Genomic DNA, 18,024 nt, shown 5'->3' on the forward strand with positions numbered 1-18,024 from the left:
CTTTGTTATCCTGAATAGGATTTATACTTCATTTCTGAGCAGGTACTTAAAAACAAAACAAAACAAAACAAAGAACTAAGCATAACAGACATCTTTGTGCTCCTGACCTTGGCAAAGATGACCGGTCTCCCACTCACTCTCCCATATATGATGTTAAATTTGAAGCTATTTTATGGGGTGGGAATGCAGTATTTTTAATGTTATAACAAATACTGCATGATATTGTCCCCGCTTTTCAATTGAGAAAGTTGCCCATGGTTGCAAGGTTACTTAATAGTTAAAAACTAGGTCTGTCCTTTTCATGTTTTACCATGCAGCATTCACAGCTGTCGTGCACACAGCTGGGTTATAGTGTGTGTCTAGGTGACAGCCTATTTAGTATTCAGAAAACACTGCATCTACATTTCATTCAGAAATGAGTATGTCCAGGACCATGCATACTTGTATGGATGATGGGTTTCCCCTTTTTATTATTTGAGGGTTCCATACATGTATATAATAATGCAGTTTGATTAAATCTGCCTCCCCTATCAGTCCTCCCATGCATCCCAACCTTTTCTTGCTAAGTCCATGTGCTTTTTTTTTTTTTTTTTTAACTCACTGTGGCTACTTAGCACCGTCTCTGTGTGCCTGGGTCTAGGACTGCTTTGGGGAGCCTGGGAAGCCTTTCAGGGACCACATCTGAAGAAAACAGACACTCTTTCTCCCAGTAGTCTGAGAGAGCCCCTCTTCCAGAAATTGACAATAGCTAGCCAACTAAGGGTAGGACTGTGTGCCCACCTCCTGCTCTATGCAAGGTCTGCCTTGACCTTGCTCCGGCCTGGAGCAGACCTTCACAGCTGCTGTGTGTTCATACACACGACACTGCCCTGTCGTGTCTGGAAAGCGGTGCTTCATGACATTGCTTTATGCCTCTGGATTTTTACTCATTCTGCCCTCGTTTTTTTGTGATGATCCCGGTGCCTTGGGAGGAGGAGCTTGATACAGGTGTTAGGGAACTGCCTCTCTGTTTGTAGTCGGCTAATACTCTTTGAGCTGTTTGCTTGATGTCTCTATCCCTTGTTACTTGCTAAGCTTAGACTTGCGTATTTGTTGCTCCCTTAGCACAAAGTGGAGTGTGAGCGCAGAGGGTCATTCAGTAACCATTTCCCAGGTGACAAAAGAAATTGTATGTTCATTTTTAAAATTTTATTTTAATTAAAATATAATTGCAACACTTCACCACTTCTCTTTCCTCCCTCTAATCCCTCCTCTCCCTCTTCCCCACTCCTTCTTAAATTTATGGCTTCTTCTTTTATTATAATTACATATCGTATGCATATATAAATGCACAAATACGTAACTACAACCTGCTGAGTCTGCTGAGTGTTACTCGTGAGTACTTGATATCAAGAATAGACAATTAGGGGGCTCATCCCTGAGAGAGAGTAATTCTCCCGTTCTCAGCAGTCATCCATTGCCTGTAGCTTTGTCTAGGTGTAGGACCCTGTGAAGTTCCCCCTTCCATGCTAGCGTGCCCGTTGGTACTGTCGCTATTCCGGTCGTCTTTAGCCTGCCATATTATTGATAGAATAACCAAAGGATTTGTCATCTTTACTCTATGAGCTCTTTCTCAGAGAAGGACGCGATGGCACCGTGCCACCACGCCATTCTGTTTCTGGTCACAGTCTCTAAACTGTGCAAGAAGCCTTTCGGTACCTAGACTTGCTGAGTATGTTGGCTTGTTCTGCCATCGTTAGAATCATGTGCTCCTCTATTTCTGCCTCATCTCCCTGGCTCACCATCCCCCAGCCTCTGCCCCCATCCCTGCCCTCCCCCAGCCCCTTCCCCCCTCCCCCTGTGCCCCAGCTCCCCCCACCCCTCACCCTCACCCCTCACCCCCACCACTCCCCTCTGACTTAGCTTAGGGTGTGAGTAAGCACAACCGGAGTGAACAACTCTTCCACCCTCTCCTCCAACTGATTTGTCCTGAAGAAGGCATGTGCCCTCAGCGCCACACTGCGGGTGATGTTTCTGTTAGATGATCAATTGCAGAAGATGCTAGCAGTGCATTGACACCGGTGAAGTCATGTTGGTCTCAACTGACGTCAGAGTCTCCAGATTTAATACACTGTGACTCCCACCTTGCTGAAAGCTCATCCAGCTAACGCCATCTGCATGTGCGTTGATGTGCTGGCAACATGGCAGGAAAGTGCCTTCTAACAAATTAGTCTTTGTACCAATCTCCACTTCACGGAAGTCTTCAATCTGTGTGGAAGTGGAAAATAGGCAGCAACGACCTTGATCTTTGCTGATTGCTACCAATAATTCATCAGAGAGTGCCTGCTCTACCCCGATAAATGCATCTCTCCAACCTTCAGACCAAGAAATGCCCTCTATGATGGCTGGCTAGACTTTGGGTTGACGACCAGCATAACAAAGTAGACAAGACCATCAGAAGTTTGGATCAAATTCCCCCATGTAGGTCATAAGTAAGAATTAGGAGATTGGATTTGCAGCTGGTAACCTGAAAAGGCCAGGTCCCCCTAAAAAACATAACTGGTTTCCCTAGAAGCTCAGTGCCCAGCTTTCTGGGCTGGCTTTTGAAGGGAAATGTACCCAATTAGGAAACCAACATGTACACACTCTAAGAGCCTAATGGGAGGGTGGGGGTGGGAGTCTGGACCCATGACATCCACCAACGGAAAAGTCCAGTCCTCAGAGGTGGGTGCACGCAGAGCGCAAGCGGCTCCCAGGAGAGCAGAAGAGTGAGTTGAGGGAGAGCCAGTCAGAATAGCTCCCTGGATGGCTTCGTCATGCAGAAAGCTTTGAAATTCTGCAGACTTTTAGAAGAATTATTAAGATAATGATAGACTATGCAGACAGGGGGAAAAATGAGGCAATTAGTAACTCCTGGAGGAACAAAAAGTTACAGAAGAAAGGAAATATGATCCAAGAGTATTTCTTCACTTAGCAGTGAACAGTACATATATAATTGTAATAAAGTAGAAATTAAATATTGATTTAACAAAAAGTGTAATATAAATTTGTTAGAAGAATGAAGAGAGAGACGATAGAGATATAAAAGTGGGCGAGGAACACCCAGCCCTGTCTTCCATCACAGAAATCGATGGGCATTTAAAATTGGCAAGTGAAGAAGCCACTGTCTCGGCTTTACCATGTGGAAATGTGGGGTGAAGCTTCCAAAGCAAGCCTGAGGACAACTTAGGGCAAACAGGATGGAGCGATCTGCCCTTTCTCCCTCATGGTTTGTAGTAATGATTGAGTTTTCAAATTATATGTGTTGAGCTGAATTCTCGCTAGAAAATACACATAACAAGTAGCAAAGGCACAGAAAAATCAGACGTTTAAGACTTGAGGGAAGAGAAGAGCAGGTGGGTGGGAATTAACTGCCAGAGGGCAGGGACGTATTATAGAGGCAGGAAAACTATCTATGCAGGGCTGTCACTTAGTCTGTACCATATGCACTTGAGAAAAGCCATTCTTCTACTGAAGTCCACAGCCAGCAGGCTGGAGCACGCAGAGGGCAGAGGGCAGAGGGCAGAAGGACAACTGACCCCAAGATTCTGTCCATGCTGCTGCAGGCACGTATAGAGCTGGGTGAGCTGGGCTTTGCGTCCCAGAGGCAAGCAGAGTGGAGTAGATGGGTACTGTTTTCTTTTGAAGCGAAGAGCATCTCACCATCTACGGAGGGAAATTCCCAGGCTGGAAATGGGACTGGGCCTCTATGGTCACTTGAAGAAAAGAGCAGTTTCTTTCCTCTCCCTAGACCTTTTGCCTATGAGATTCTATGTCTTTCTCTAGATGAGCTCCTGGTGGTCACTCAAGGAACTGGCTTCTCCCGTGGAGCTGCATCAGCCCCTGTGGTGGGTCTGTAGCTAAACCTGGTATCTGAACTGGAGACAAAAAGCCTGTCAAGAGCCTGGGCCAAGCTGAGTCAGGCTCTGCTAAACCCAAGGCCACTAGGTCATCAGAGCGCTTTCTGACTTCTAGCACTTCCAGGAAAACAAACCAGGAAATGTTGGCTGCTCTGAGAGAGGAAAGAGGCTGACACTCTGTCCTCTCCCAGCCTCTCACCGGATCTGTTTCTTGGAAAAACTAGAGAGACTCAGTTTATGGACCTGCCCGCCAGGTGGTGTTGGTGACCCTGGAATGGTCCACTCAGTGTCATTTGCCAAATCATCGTGTTCTTCTGTGTCTGCAACCCCAGTTGTTTCACAGCTGAGTGGCAAAATAAAATTTATTTCTACAAAGGGTTCTTGGTGTGAAAGAAGAATCCTAAATCTGGTATTAAAATTAAAGCTTGGGAAAGGGCAAGCTAGCCAGCGAAGCAAATGCCTTCCTCCTCCTCCTCCTCCTCCTCCTCCTCCTCCTCCTTCTCTTCCTCCTCCTCCTCCTCCATCACATGCTCCTCAGGGATCTCAAAATGGTCATTTTTAAAAAAAAAATCACGAGGCCAGACCCTACTCTGGAAGCTGTGCAGCCTAAGAGCTCAACTAGGAAGTGTCTCCCGGGAAGAGACTGGACCGGCTGGTTGTTTTCCTTATCTGTGTGATGGGATACCTGACACAACACTTCAGGGAAGAATTTCTGACTTCTTGTGTCATGAATTTTAGACTACTGTGGTAGAAAGGGCGTAGTAGTGTTCACGGAGCATATGGCACAGGCTCCTCACATCATAGAGGGCTAGGAAGGAGAAGCAGCAGGGCCAGAACCAGGGGCCAGGCCTCTAGACTTCAAAACCCACTTCTGGAAACCATGTACTTATCAGCTTGATTCCCACCTCCTAAAGGTCCCCGGCCACCCCACGTGCTCAAATAGCGCCACCTGCTGGAGAACAGATATTCATTCAACACAAGAGCTTGAGGGAGACATTTCAGATTTAATGGGATCAGCAACTGTCTGTGTGGAAAGGACAGGACGGTGAAAACCCTTCTGAACGTGACTTTGTTAGAAAACCGATGGCGTGGGCAGGATTGCTCTGTCACTCACACACTCATGCCAAGAACAAGGTCACCATTTGGAAGTGACCACATTCAGTACACAAACAACAAATACAGCCAACTGACTCACATATTGCAAGGTGTTCTTGGTCATTTCATGGAATTTAGAATGAAACAGCTGGATTGGTAATGGGCTGGATTGTTCGGTTACATATGGTCTTTTGCACACAAAAATATTGGACCTATGGGGCAACATAAGCTCTGCTCCAAGGGAAAATCCAGAAGATTGAACCAGCCCTCTCTACAGAGCTCAGAGGTGACCTGTTTCAGAACCACTCTGTAGAAAGTTCAGCACACCTGCACAGCACACCTGCACAGCACACCTGCACAGCACACCTGTGCAGCCTTGGGCACCTTAGCCAACTGTTACCCTGAGCCCTTCTGGGTTGGCCTGGGTTTGAAGAACCAAGAAAGAACAGTTCATTTTACAGTCATGTGGTCAACAATGAGCAACCCTGGGTTGACTGGGCCTCCTATGCATAAACTAGACTGGAATCCAAAGCCGCACTAGTTTTCTCCCTCTCATTGCTCTGCTCCAGAGCCAGGCTTTCATTTTTTCTTTAAAGTAGCACAACAGAAGGGGATCAGTTACTTGGTCAGTTGGTTGAAATGCTGACTCACAGAGACACACTGTGTTCAGAGGACTCAAGAAGGCTACAGTGGCCATGACATGTCATAGACTCTGACTTCCTGTCTGGAGCTTAGGTCAGACCAGCCAGCATTCTCCCATACTGAACCTCCCCAGGGTTCTTTACATCCCTCAGCAAAGGTCAAGAAAAGCCCCAAAGCAAGAACAGTACAATGCGCTAAAGACTTCAGATGCCCACAGCCCTGCCAGATTCTCACAGTGTACTGATAGCAAAGCCTCGGTGAAGCAAGGCAGTGGCGGCGCACACCTTTAATCCCAGAGAGCACTTGGGAGGCAGAGGCAGGCGGATCACTGTGAGCTAAGGCCAGCCTGGTCCACAAAGCAAGTCTAGGACAGCCAAGGCTACACAAAGAAATCATGTCTTGAAAAACAAACAAACAAACAAACAAACCAAAACCCCAAAACAAACGAAGTCTCTGTGATTTATTGCCTGTCGTGAACACTGCGTGTCTTCCACAGACCTGAAGAAACTGAGAACCAAGTGGGACATCATTTCTATTTTAGGAATGAGCAAAGCTGAAGGAGTTACCCCCGCTCCCAAACCACTGAGTATGCATTTACGGCTGCTTTCTGGGACTCAGCTTCTTCTTCCGCCTCGCAAAGACCACACCAGCACATCTAGCTGGTGAGCCTGCAATCATGTCTGGAACTCTCCCTCAGACAGGAAAAACAGAGAGGGATGCAAAATGTGCCAAGAGATAGTCACCTGCACAGGTGGAAAAGAAGATGGAGAGAAAGAAGGAAAGATGGAGGATGGAACAATCTGGGAAGCAAACCTCAGAAAGAACAGGAAAAAAACCGCAGGCGACTGACATGAGCAGAAGCTGGTAAAGATGCTGGAGATAAACCCCACCTGCACCCCGAGTGAAATGCATATCCAACAGAAAGAAATATGGATTTTTCTCATCACTCACCAGAATTAAGTAACTCTCATACCTCTGAGGCCAAGGTCCCCCACATTGTATTGTGAATGAAACCCATCTGGAATAACGTGTCTTAAAAACAAAGCAAAAAAAAAAAAAAAAAAAAAAATCTTTAGAGATTCTGATCAAGCAAATTCAAACCTCAGCCTGGAAATCTGAATTATTAAAGCACCCGGGAATGGACAACACCCTGGACGAACATATCAGAATCACGGCTCTTCAGCTCCACTGAATGGGTTAGCTCTCTGGGCTGCCAGAGTGAGAGGAACTAACTGGTGAATTCACATTTAAGGCTTGCTTTGTCAGAGGCCACGCCCACCCTGTTCAAGATACTGGCTGCCACCCTGGAGAGTTCCAAGGTCCCCTTCCCACCACTTCTGCTCACTCTCCCTCTTCCTTCTGGCTTGCAGAGAACTAATGTCCTGGTTGGTTTTCTTGCCCTAAACAAGCTAATTAAGCAATAATCCTAACAGAATCCATCACTCTGACAAGGTTGTTGATTAATGCTCCCCCTGCCAAGCCCAAAGTGCTTAATATCCCCGGCAGAATGGTCAATAGTGAGTGCTGCAGTGGTGCAAGGCTGCGGCAGAGCAAGACTGGCCACATCTGAGAGGACGAACGCAGAATGGGTAATGGGGCCCAGTTTTGCAGCCTGGCAGAAGGCACAGGAGGAAAAGGAAGACTGGCTTGGAAGTACACGCACTGGAGTGCCTCCAATCGGCGGCAGCGGTGCCCAAACTTGTGACACTGTGACCTGCCATCCTCATCTACAAATCTGTTCTCCTGAGGCTTGGGTAGCCCACAGGCCGCCTGGGGACATACGTGGGATTCTGTATCCTTTGATCTGAGACCACGAAATGGCCCGAGAGAGCAACTCTGAATAACCGTGGGCCATGGAAAGACCACAGGAAAGGCAGATGAACACAGAGATACCTCATCTGTTTTGCAGATGTACTCCATAGCTGCTGGGGCGAAAGGTGGGACTGGCGAGATAATACAATGGCTGTCCTTATAGGTAAATTTCAAGTCCATTCTCTGCACCCAGGATATCATTGCAAACACTCTGATCCCTAGGAAGACATAACTTTCTTCAGTGTTGGGAGACTGGTCCTAGATCAAGCAGAATGTGGTGAAACACTGCCCCCTGGTGGCTACAGCTGCATCTTCAATTCTTCTACCTTCCTAAGGTTCCTGCCCCAGCAAGGGTCCAGTGGCTTCTATGAGGACCTCAGTCTGAGTATCATCTGAGCTGCCACAACAAAATATGCAGCCATATGTACTGTCTAATGTTATTCCCAGTGTGAATATCCCCTCCTTTTTTGGTGTCTTTCAGGGTTGTCCCAGAGAGGGGTTGTAATGCTACAACTGTCCACTTGTGGATAGCGCCTGAATAACATCAGGAACCATTAGCAAACCAGGCCCTAGACTTCTCTTCCTCAGTCAACCAACCATAAGGGACACGTCACAAAGCTGTGTGCACATGCTTTAGAGCAGAAGGCGTTATAACATGAATAGAAAACAGGCATTTGGGCAACTTCATGTAACTTGCTTGTGCCCTCAGGACCTGCTTGGGCCTGATCATGTATGTACCACTTCCATTTGATAATGGATTGTCTGTGGAACTGCCCCACCCCCCATCTGTGAATCCTCTGTCTCTTTTTTTTTTTTTTTTTTTTCAGAAGGAGTGTATGGTCTTGGTAAAGCAGGAAGATCAACTCTCCCTGGCTATGCTGCCCCAGGCACACACACTCTCACATGCCATGGCATCTTATGTCTATACAGGTTTCCAGTTCTGGGTGGCTACAAACAACATAGCATGCAGTGATTTCTCCATGCTAAGAGCATAGTTGATGGAACATTGTGCAAATCGGGGAATGCGGGGTTCCCTGTTCAAGGCAGAGCCTTGAGCAAGAACCTCCTGGCCTAAGGATCAAGTCTGTTCTTTCTTTACTCAGCTATATGACCTGGGAGGAAAGCTTTCTACTTCTGGGCCTCTTCTCAAAAAAAAAAAAATTAAGACTCTGACTCGAAGGCCTCTAAGGTCTTTGCCATACAGCAGTGTTAGGGAGCCAGTTCCTCACAGTCTAAGCAGCCACCAGCATTGAGGATAGCAGTTAATCACCATAAAAGACCCCCTGATACCACAACAGCCTGAGAATCACACAGGAAGTCAAACAGTGCTCGCTCCCGACAGTGTGGGAGCAGGTGCTTCTCTGCCTTGGATGCTTATGAGCTTGAAAATGAAAAAAACCCTTTCACCCGGATGGATGCTGGTGGGCAGTGACACCTAGTGGATATCTTTACTAACTGCTGTCCAGCCCCACTGCTCTGAAAGGAGCCAGCCAGAAAGGCAAGTCCCAGCTGTGGCTAACCCTGCAGTGTTAGCTCATCTTGTGAGCACTGAGGGGTGGTTATAGGCACACTCTTAGACCTGTGCCTCAGTCTGACCTTAATCCGTTTCTTCACTTAGTTTGGCCCCCAACATCTTCCCTTTTCCCCCAAATCTCTCCCCTGCTTATAATGCAAAGTTTTTGCCAAGGAAGAGTAGCCCAAAGCCCAGTATGGAAACCCTGGGTCTCACATATATCCTAATTTCTATCGACAGCCACCTCCATATGGTTGCGTGACAGACCCATACAACCAGGCCATTGACTGCAGATAATGCGTATCAGGGTTTCCCTTCATCCCAGATGCTATTTGCTACAATAAGAAAACAAATAGACGTGATCCTGGTAAGCTTATCCCTAGACCACTACAGAGGTCCAGTCCTCACAGTAGTAACTCCTCAGAGCCCACCCAGAAGGAAGTGGTCTTTGGCTCAGATGGTGGTGCAGTGGTGGTGCGTGGCCACTTTCTGTCATGAAATCACATTTAGCATCACAACTTCTAAAGATGAGAGAGCCAGTGTGCTGACATTTCAAATTCCCTGCTGTGTTACACCCGTAACTGGATTAGGGAAATCTTTTTCATATGCAAACACGGTAAACAAAAGTAACTCCTTTAAAGGCTTGAAGTTGGAGCCCAGACGGCTCCCGGCTGGATACTAGAGACACTAGAAATAAGTTCAGGGATTCCCTTTTGCTGGTGGCTATTACACTAAGCCTTGCTATGTCTCACTAGCTCCACCTAGTGATGACGATGAGCAGAAAAAGCCAGAAATGTCTTAGAGGAGCAAGAATGATGCTTACCCTATGCCCTGAGTCTTCTGGGTACCTGGAGATGAGGGTGAGACAGCCTAGGATAAAGTTTGGATGTGCCTTCCTATGATGCATGGATCCGATTCAAAGGTACTAGATACTTGTCAATGTTATGATATCGGATCAGGAATCCTGAGCTGGTTACTGTAGGAACGTCTCCAGCACCAATCCACTCAATCGCTCTGTTTGTCAGCCAGCCATCCTCCCTGTAAGAAAGCCCAGTGAGTGTAGGCAAGCTAACAGGAGACCACTTAACTGCAATAGATCTTTCCCAGGTGGCAACTCATCCAGCAGCCAGCCTGTACCTGTCATGGTGGACCTTCATCAGGATGCCACAAGGCCGAGTATAAGTTCCTATGGATCCAGGCTGGGATCTCTGCTACTTCCTGCTGTGTGACCTTCATCTTAGTTTTGGTCCCCAGCTGCCCCCTCCTGTGTAAATAGATACTAAAGCAGACAGCCACTTGTTCTCGGGACTGTAATGCTCATGGTGACCTACCTACAAGAGAATCCGTGGACTTTGGTGGAGAATAAGATGTCAGTGTTGGTCCATCCATCAAAAGGGCCATTCTGGTAGGAGATGCTGATGGTGAGGGGGCCACTGGGGACATGAAAACAGAAGGAAGTCTGCACTTTCTGCTTAATTTTGCTATGAACCTAAAAACCCCTTAGAGAAAATGTACTCCTTTAAGGTGTATGTCTGGAGAGCGATTACATCTTAAGGTTACTATGAGAATCACATAAGACAATAGTGTCCAAAGGCCTTGTCTCAAAGACTCGGGTCTTCATAACACTGTGGAATCCACAGTAGCTGGTTACCATCCTCTTACAAGGCAAGGAGCCCCACAGCAAGGAGAGATGTCCAGTTCCCTCACATCTCATCTCCCACAGGAAGCCTCCTGGGTGGGGACAGGTGTAAGAATCAAAGAGCAAACCCAAGGAACAGCAAGTCCTTGCTTACTCCCCAGTGACCACCTAGCATGCAGGCCATCCATTTACTCATTCCACCCTGTTGTGGTTCCAAGAACTGCACAGCAAAGCAGAGAGGAAAAAAAAAGCTAATGTCTGGAGACTTTAACTTCAGTGCTGACTTCATGTTTAATGCAGGCTCTGTAGTGATCTCTTTCCTCTCCATTGTGTCACTTTTCCCAGAATGGATTTCTTCCTTCTGTCACTCAGCATGATTTCAGGAGCCAGCTATGGAGCCAGGGAACACCTAAAGGCCCTTCCTCTTGTGATAGAGCACATACATTTTTAAATGATGTGTCGGAGCACTCAGAGAGACAGAAGAGGCACCGTGCACAGGGCTGTGAACGCAGACATCTCCATCATCACCTGCCCCAGAGCTGGCGTGAGCGTGCACGGTTGTGGGGCTGTGGGTGTGAGCACGGGTTTGGACCATTCTTGGATAGCTGTGAGGGCTGCGGGGGCCTATGGTCTTGCCGTCAGTTTCTGTTCACTGTTGGTCACACTCCAATCTCTGCAATGAGGGCAACAGGACAGGCATGGGTGCTTCCTGGACCATAAATCTTCATTTTGTTTGTGTCTCCCCTTTTGGCCACACCCGTCCTTCCTGCCAGATGCTTCTCTTAGCCCAGACTCTGTAGAGCAGTGCCTCTTAGCCTTCCTGACACTGCAGCCCTTTACCATATGGTTCCTCATGGTCTTCTGCTCTTATGAATCATGATGTAAATCAAGTTCACCCAATGGTCTTAGGTGATCGCTGTGAAGGGTCATTCGACCCACAGGTTGAGGACCACTGCTGTAGGGAGATCCCGAGATGCTCTAGGGAGTCATGATGTAGAAGGACAAATGTGAACTTTGGTTCCAATCCCAGCTCTGACTTTTATGGCCTGTGCCGTCCTGGACTTTGTTATACTTTATCTCAGGAGTAGAGAGGCTAAATCTCTACCTGACACGGCTGTGAAGACTAAATGACAGAGGTGATGCTGCTGAGCACACAACAGTGTCGCTCTATTTAGTGAGATACCGGATCTAATCATTAAGTGCAGGAAATCAGGTCAGGTGTCAGGCCTGTGCCTAGATAATTATGCTACAACTAGTAGTGTGATCAATATCTAATTTCTTCATCTTTAGTGATGTTTGTTGCCTTCTCCATGACCTCCAGATGGCAGCATGGGCCGTGGAACCACAGTATTTCCTTGCAAGCTGATTCCACAGGCTGTGCATGCTGGCAGGGTCACAGTACCAGTGACCACAAGGCTGTTTGCGGAGTTCTCACTGTGCTCGGGGTGTCAGGAGCACTTCACGCGAACAGAAGGTCAGGTTCTTTGGCTATATGAGGAATGAAAGGGGTCTGCGATACAAAGAACCCCTGACAGGAAGAGCCAGGAACCAAACAACTCCATTTTCCAAGGTCACTGCCCAGGCTACTTGCCTACCATGCTGGTCTCTCTCTGAGTGCAGTATCTTCCTTCACCCAAGAGGAGACTAAAACAGGAGGGCACAGTGGAGCAGCCTTGAGTCCAGGCTCTCAGAAAAGTCCCCTCACCCAAAGCACTGACCTGGAGAGGCTTGGTGTAGGCACTAGGAACCATGGGAAAGCTGAACTCCTGAATCACTGAGAAGAATCTCCTCCATTCTCAAAGCAATCTTTGCCAAAAGCCAGAGTGGATTGTGGGAAAGTCCCTCCAACCCTCTGCTGAGCATCTTCTTCCACTGAGCGCTTTAGCCACTGCATTGGAAACTCCTCCTCTAATCCCTTCATCCTAAATGTTCCTGGGGAATCTCTCAGCCAGCCACATGTACAGACATGTGTCCCTGCTGGGGCTTCTGGGACTGAAATACCCTTCATAATGGGGTAAGGGAAAAGCCTCAGATCTTTGTGTGGTGTTTCTGGATCAGGCATACTGACTGTCAGCCAAGAAAGCTCAACTCTCTTCCCCCTGTGCTCTGATCAGCTCTAGAGGGATGCTCACATGTGGAGTTAGGAGCCTAGTTTCTTCCTCTCTGAAATGAGAAGCATCATAGTCTTACCTGAAAGGACAGCTATGAAGAACAAAGTCATTATGAACTTAAAGCAACACCAGGTCATAGGAAACAGCTGGAGGTAGCTGTGTGTGGTTGTTTGAATAAGAATGGCATCCACAGGCTCTTAGATTTGAATGCTTGGTCACCAGGGAGTGGGGCATTGTTTGAAAGGATTAGGAGGTATGGCCTTGTTGGAGTGGGTGTGGCCTTATTAGAGAAAGTCTGTCACTGAGAATGGGCTTTAAGCTTTCAAGCCAGGCCCAGTGTCTTTCTCTTCCTGCTGCCTTGGGATCTGGATTTAGAACTCTCTGGTACTTCTTTAGCGCCATGTCTACCTGCCATGATGAAAATGGACTAAACCTCTGAAACTGTGAGCAAGGTGCTCTAATTAATTGCTTTCCTTTATAAGTGATGCCACGGTCATGGTGTCAGAACACTGACTAAGACACTGTGTATAGGGCTGGAAAGATGGCTCAGTGGTTAAGAGCACTGTCTGCTCTTCCAGAGGTTCTGAGTTCAATTCCTGGCAACTACATGGTGACTTATAACCATCTGTAATGTGATTGAATGCCCTCTTCTGGTATATAAGTATACATGCAAATAAAGCATCATATACAATAAATAAATAAAATCTTTAAAAAAAAAACACTGTGTATAACCTAGAGCATCCATAACTGCTGTTTTCATCCTTTGAGGACCACCACCATCCTCTTCTCTCTCCACCTTTGGTAATGTGGAACCCCGAGAGACCACAGCTCCATTGGTATGGGAAATTTCATGGTGTTCTGTGCCCACCAATGATTTGGGTAGACAGAAGCAGGGGATTGGACAGAACCAGCAGTTACAATGTGGTCCTTGAACAGAAGGGACATTGAGGCACAGGCACTATTTGGTTTGGAGGTCAATGCCTTGATAGATGTGAGAGGACAGGACCAGGGAGGTAGACACTGAGCCTGGACCACCCTGCATCCCCACCGACCTCTGCAGCTCCACTAAGTGAAGATTTTCAGACAGAGAGAAACAAGGGGCTGGTTTCTCTCTGCATACTGGGGCAGTTAGTAGTTTATTTTGTAACCCACAGATTAATGGGGCTCCAACTGGCCCCTGAAGAATTAAAATTCAATTGGTTCCAAGCCCGTGTGTCAGGGAAACTCGACTCTCTCCCTCAGATTTATGCTCAGGCCGTGGCTCTTGTCCTAGAATTCTCTCTCTCTGCTCTGGGACCTGAGGCTGCTCCTTTATCTCCTCCACTGCCCACTTTAGTCATGGGCGAGCACTTTCCTTTATGGCTCAAATAAAATTTTTTTTAAAACCAACTCCTCTAAATAGAGGATCCCCTGCATTCTTTGGAGCCATCCTCTGCCTAGCCCACACCACAGACATGTGTTCTAGCCAGCAAGGGGCAGCCCCACACAGGGAAATGCCACATCAGCTTCCACCCCTCCCATACCGGACGGATGTTGTCTGAGCTGGCATGCCCCAGGAAGTTCAGAGTTGGCCATGAGGAAGCGCATACTTCAAATTCCCCCCGTGGAGCTGCATCAGCCCTGTGGTGGGTCTGTAGCTAAACCTGTATCTGAACTGGGCACAAAAGCCTGTCAAGAGCCTTGGCCAAGCTGAGTCGGCTCTGCTAAACCCAAGGCCACTAGGTCATCCGAGCGCTTTCTGACTTCTAGCACTTCCAGGAAAAAAACACAGAGGAAATGTTGGCTGCTCTGAGAGAGGAAAGAGGCTGACACTCTGTCCTCTCCCAGCCTCTCACCGGATCTGTTTCTTGGAAAAACTAGAGAGACTCAGTTTATGGACCTTGCCCGCCAGGTGGTGTTGGTTGACCCTGTGAATGGTCCACTCAGTGTTCATTTGCCAAATCATCGTGTTCTTCTGTGTCTGCAACCCCCGTTGTTTCACAGCTGAGTGGCAAAATAAAATTTATTTCTACAAAGGGTCTTGGTTTGAAAGAAGAATCCTAAATCTGGTATTAAAATTAAAGCTTGGGAAGGGAAGGGCAAGCTAGCCAGCGAAGCAAATGCTTCCTCCTCCTCCTCCTCCTCCTCCTCCTCCTCCTCCTTTCTCTTCCTCCTCCCTCCTCCTCCATCCCATGCTCCTCAGGGATCTCAAAATGGTCATTTTTAAAAAAAAAATCACGAGGCCAGACCCTCTCTGGAAGCTGTGGCGCTAAGAGCTCAACTAGGAAGTGTCTCCGAGGAAGAGACTGGACCGGCTGGTTGTTTTCCTTTCGTGTGATGGGATACCTGACACAACACTTCAGGGGAATTCTGACTTCTTGTGTCATGAATTTAGACTACTGTGGTAGAAAGGGCGTGTGTAGTGTTCAGAGCATATGGCCACAGGCTCCTCACATCATAGAGGCTAGGAAGGAGAAGCAGCAGGGCCAGAACCAGGGGCCGGCCTCTAGACTTCAAAAACCCACTTCTTGGAAACCATGTACTTATCAGCTTGATCCCACCTCCTAAAGGTCCCCGGCCACACCCCACCGTGCTCAAATAGCGCCACCTGCTGGAGAACCGATATCATTCAACAACAAGAGTTGAGGGAGACATTTCAGATGTTAATGGGATCAGCAACTGTCTGTGTGGAAAGGACAGGACGGTGAAAAACCCTTCTGAACGTGACTTGTTAGAAAACCGTGGCGTGGGCAGGATTGCTCTGTCACTCACACACTCATGCCAAGACAAGTCACCATTGGAAGAGTGACCACATTCAGTACACAAACAACAAATAGAGCCAACTGACTCACATTTGCAAGGTTTTCTTGGTCCATTCAGGGAATTTAGAATGAAACAGCTGGATGGTAATAATGGGCTGGATTGTTCGGTTACATGTGTCTTTTGCACACAAAATATATTGGACCTATGGGGCAACATAAGCTCTGCTCCAAGGGAAAATCCAGAAGATTGAACCAGCCCTCTCTACAGAAGCTCAGAGGTGACCTGTTTCAGAAACCACTCTGTAGAAAGTTCAGCACCTGCACAGCACACACTGCACAGCCCACCTGCACAGCACACCTGTGCAGCCTTGGGCACCTTAGCCAACTGTTACCCTGAGCCCTTCGGGGTTGGCCTGGGTTGAAGAACCAAGAAAGAACAGTTCATTTTACAGTCATGTGGCAACACTGAGGCAACCCTGGGTTGGACTGGGCTCCTATGCATAAATAGACTGGAATCCAAAGCCGCACTAGTTTTCTCCCTCTCATTGCTCTGTCCTCCAGAGCCAGGCTTTCATTTTTTCTTTAAAGTAGCACAACAGAAGGGGAATTCATTTACGGTCAGTTTGTTGAAACTGCCTCACAGGACACACTTTTCAGAGGACTCAAGAAGGCTACAGTGGCCATGACATGTCATTAGACTCTGACTTCCTGTCTGGAGCTTAGGTCAGACCAGCCAGCATTCTCCCATACTGAACCTCCCCAGGGTTCTTTACATCCCTCAGCAAAGGTCAAGAAAAGCCCCAAAGCAAGAAAGACAGTCAATGCGCTAAGACTTCAATGCCCACAGCCCTGCCAGTTCTCACAGTGTACTGATTAGCAAGCCTCGTGTGAAGCAAGGCAGTGGCGGCGCACACCTTTAATCCCAGAGAGCCATTGGGAGGCAGAAGGCAGGCGGATCACTGTGAGCTAAGGCAGCCTGGTCCCACAAAGCAAGTCTAGGGCAGCCAAGGCTACACAAAGAAATCATGTCTTGAAAAACACAACAAACAAACAAACAAACCAAAACCAAAACAAACGAAGTCTCTGTGATTTATTGCCTGTCGTGACACTGCGTGTCTTCCACAGACCTGAAGAAACTGAGAACCAAGTGGGACATCATTTTATTTTAGGAATGAGCAAAGCTGAAGTGTTACCCCCGCTCCCAAACCACTGAGTATGCATTTACGGCTGCTTTCTGGGACTCAGCTTCTTCTTCCGCCTCGCAAAGACCACACCAGCACATCTAGCTGGTGGGCCTGCAATCATGTCTGGAAACTTCCCTCAGACAGGAAAAACAGAGAGGTGCAAAATGTGCCAAGAGATAGTCACCTGCACAGGTGGAAAGAAGAGGAAGAAAGAAAGAGAAAGATGGAGGATGGAACAATCTGGGAAGCAAACCTCAGAAAAGAACAGGAAAAAAACCGCAGGCGACTGACATGAGCAGAAGCTGTAAAGATGCTGGAGATAAACCCCACCTGCACCCCGAGTGAAAGCATATCCAACAGAAAGAATAATGGGATTTTTCTCATCACTCACCAGAATTAAGTAACTCTACTACCTCGGGGCCAGGTCCCCCACATTGTATTGTGAATGAAACCCATCTGGAATAAACGTGTCTTAAAAACAAAGCAAAAAAAAAAAAAAAAAAAAAAATCTTTAGAGATTCTGATCAAGCAAATTCAAACTCTCGCCTGGAATCTGAATTATTAAAGCACCGGGAATGGACAACACCCTGGACGAACATATCAGAATCACGGCTCTTAACGCTCCACTGAATGGGTTAGCTCTCTGGGCTGCCAGAGTGAGGGAACTAACTGGTGAATTCACATTTAAGGCTTGCTTTGTCAGAGGCCACGCCCACCCTGTTCAAGTACTGGCTGCCACCCTGGAGAGTTCCAAGGTCCCCTTCCCACCACTTCTGCTCACTCTCCCTCTTCCTTCTGGCTTGCAGAGACTAATGTCCTGGTTGGTTTTCTTGCCCTAACAAGCTAATTAAGCAATAATCCTAACAGAATCCATCACTCTGACAAGGTTGTTGATTAATGCTCCCCCTGCACGCCCAAAGTGCTTAATATCCCCGCAGAATGGTCAATCGGAGTGATGCCAGTGGTGCAAGGCTGCGGCAGAGCAAGACTGGCCACATCGAGAGGACGACCGCAGAATGGTAATGGGGCCCAGTTTTGCAGCCTGGCAGAAGGCACAGGAGGAAAAGGAAGACTGGCTTGGAAGTACACGCACTGGAGTGCCTCCAATCGCGGGCAGCGGTGCCAAACTTGTGACACTGTGACCTGCCATCCTCATCTACAAATCTGTTCTTCCTGAGGTGGGTAGCCCACAGGCCGCCTGGGACATACTGGGATTCTGTATCCTTTGATCGAGACCACAAATGGCCGACCGAGAGCAACTCTGAAAACCGTGGGCCATGGAAAGACCACAGGAAAGGCAGATGAACACAGAGATACCTCATCTGTTTTGCAGATGTACTCCTAGCTGCTGGGGCGAAAGGTGGGACTGGCGAGATAATACAATGGCTTGTCCTTATAGGTAAATTTCA

The 18,024-nt window shown here is 47.6% G+C and overlaps 1 protein-coding gene across 1 annotated transcript in view; it reads left to right on the forward strand.

Annotated features, from left to right (window-relative positions):
- Window positions 1-7,823, forward strand: part of Capn13 (calpain 13) — a 66,602-nt gene extending 58,779 nt beyond the window's left edge. Inside the window, exon 22 of the mRNA XM_051154518.1 lies at window positions 7,650-7,823. Coding sequence (XP_051010475.1) covers window positions 7,650-7,823 — 174 coding nt within the window. The remainder of the gene's footprint in view (window positions 1-7,649) is intronic.
- Window positions 7,824-18,024: the final 10,201 nt, after the last annotated feature.

Source organism: Acomys russatus, chromosome 1 (genome assembly GCF_903995435.1).
Source record: "Acomys russatus chromosome 1, mAcoRus1.1, whole genome shotgun sequence".
NCBI classification, from domain to species: domain Eukaryota; kingdom Metazoa; phylum Chordata; class Mammalia; order Rodentia; family Muridae; genus Acomys; species Acomys russatus.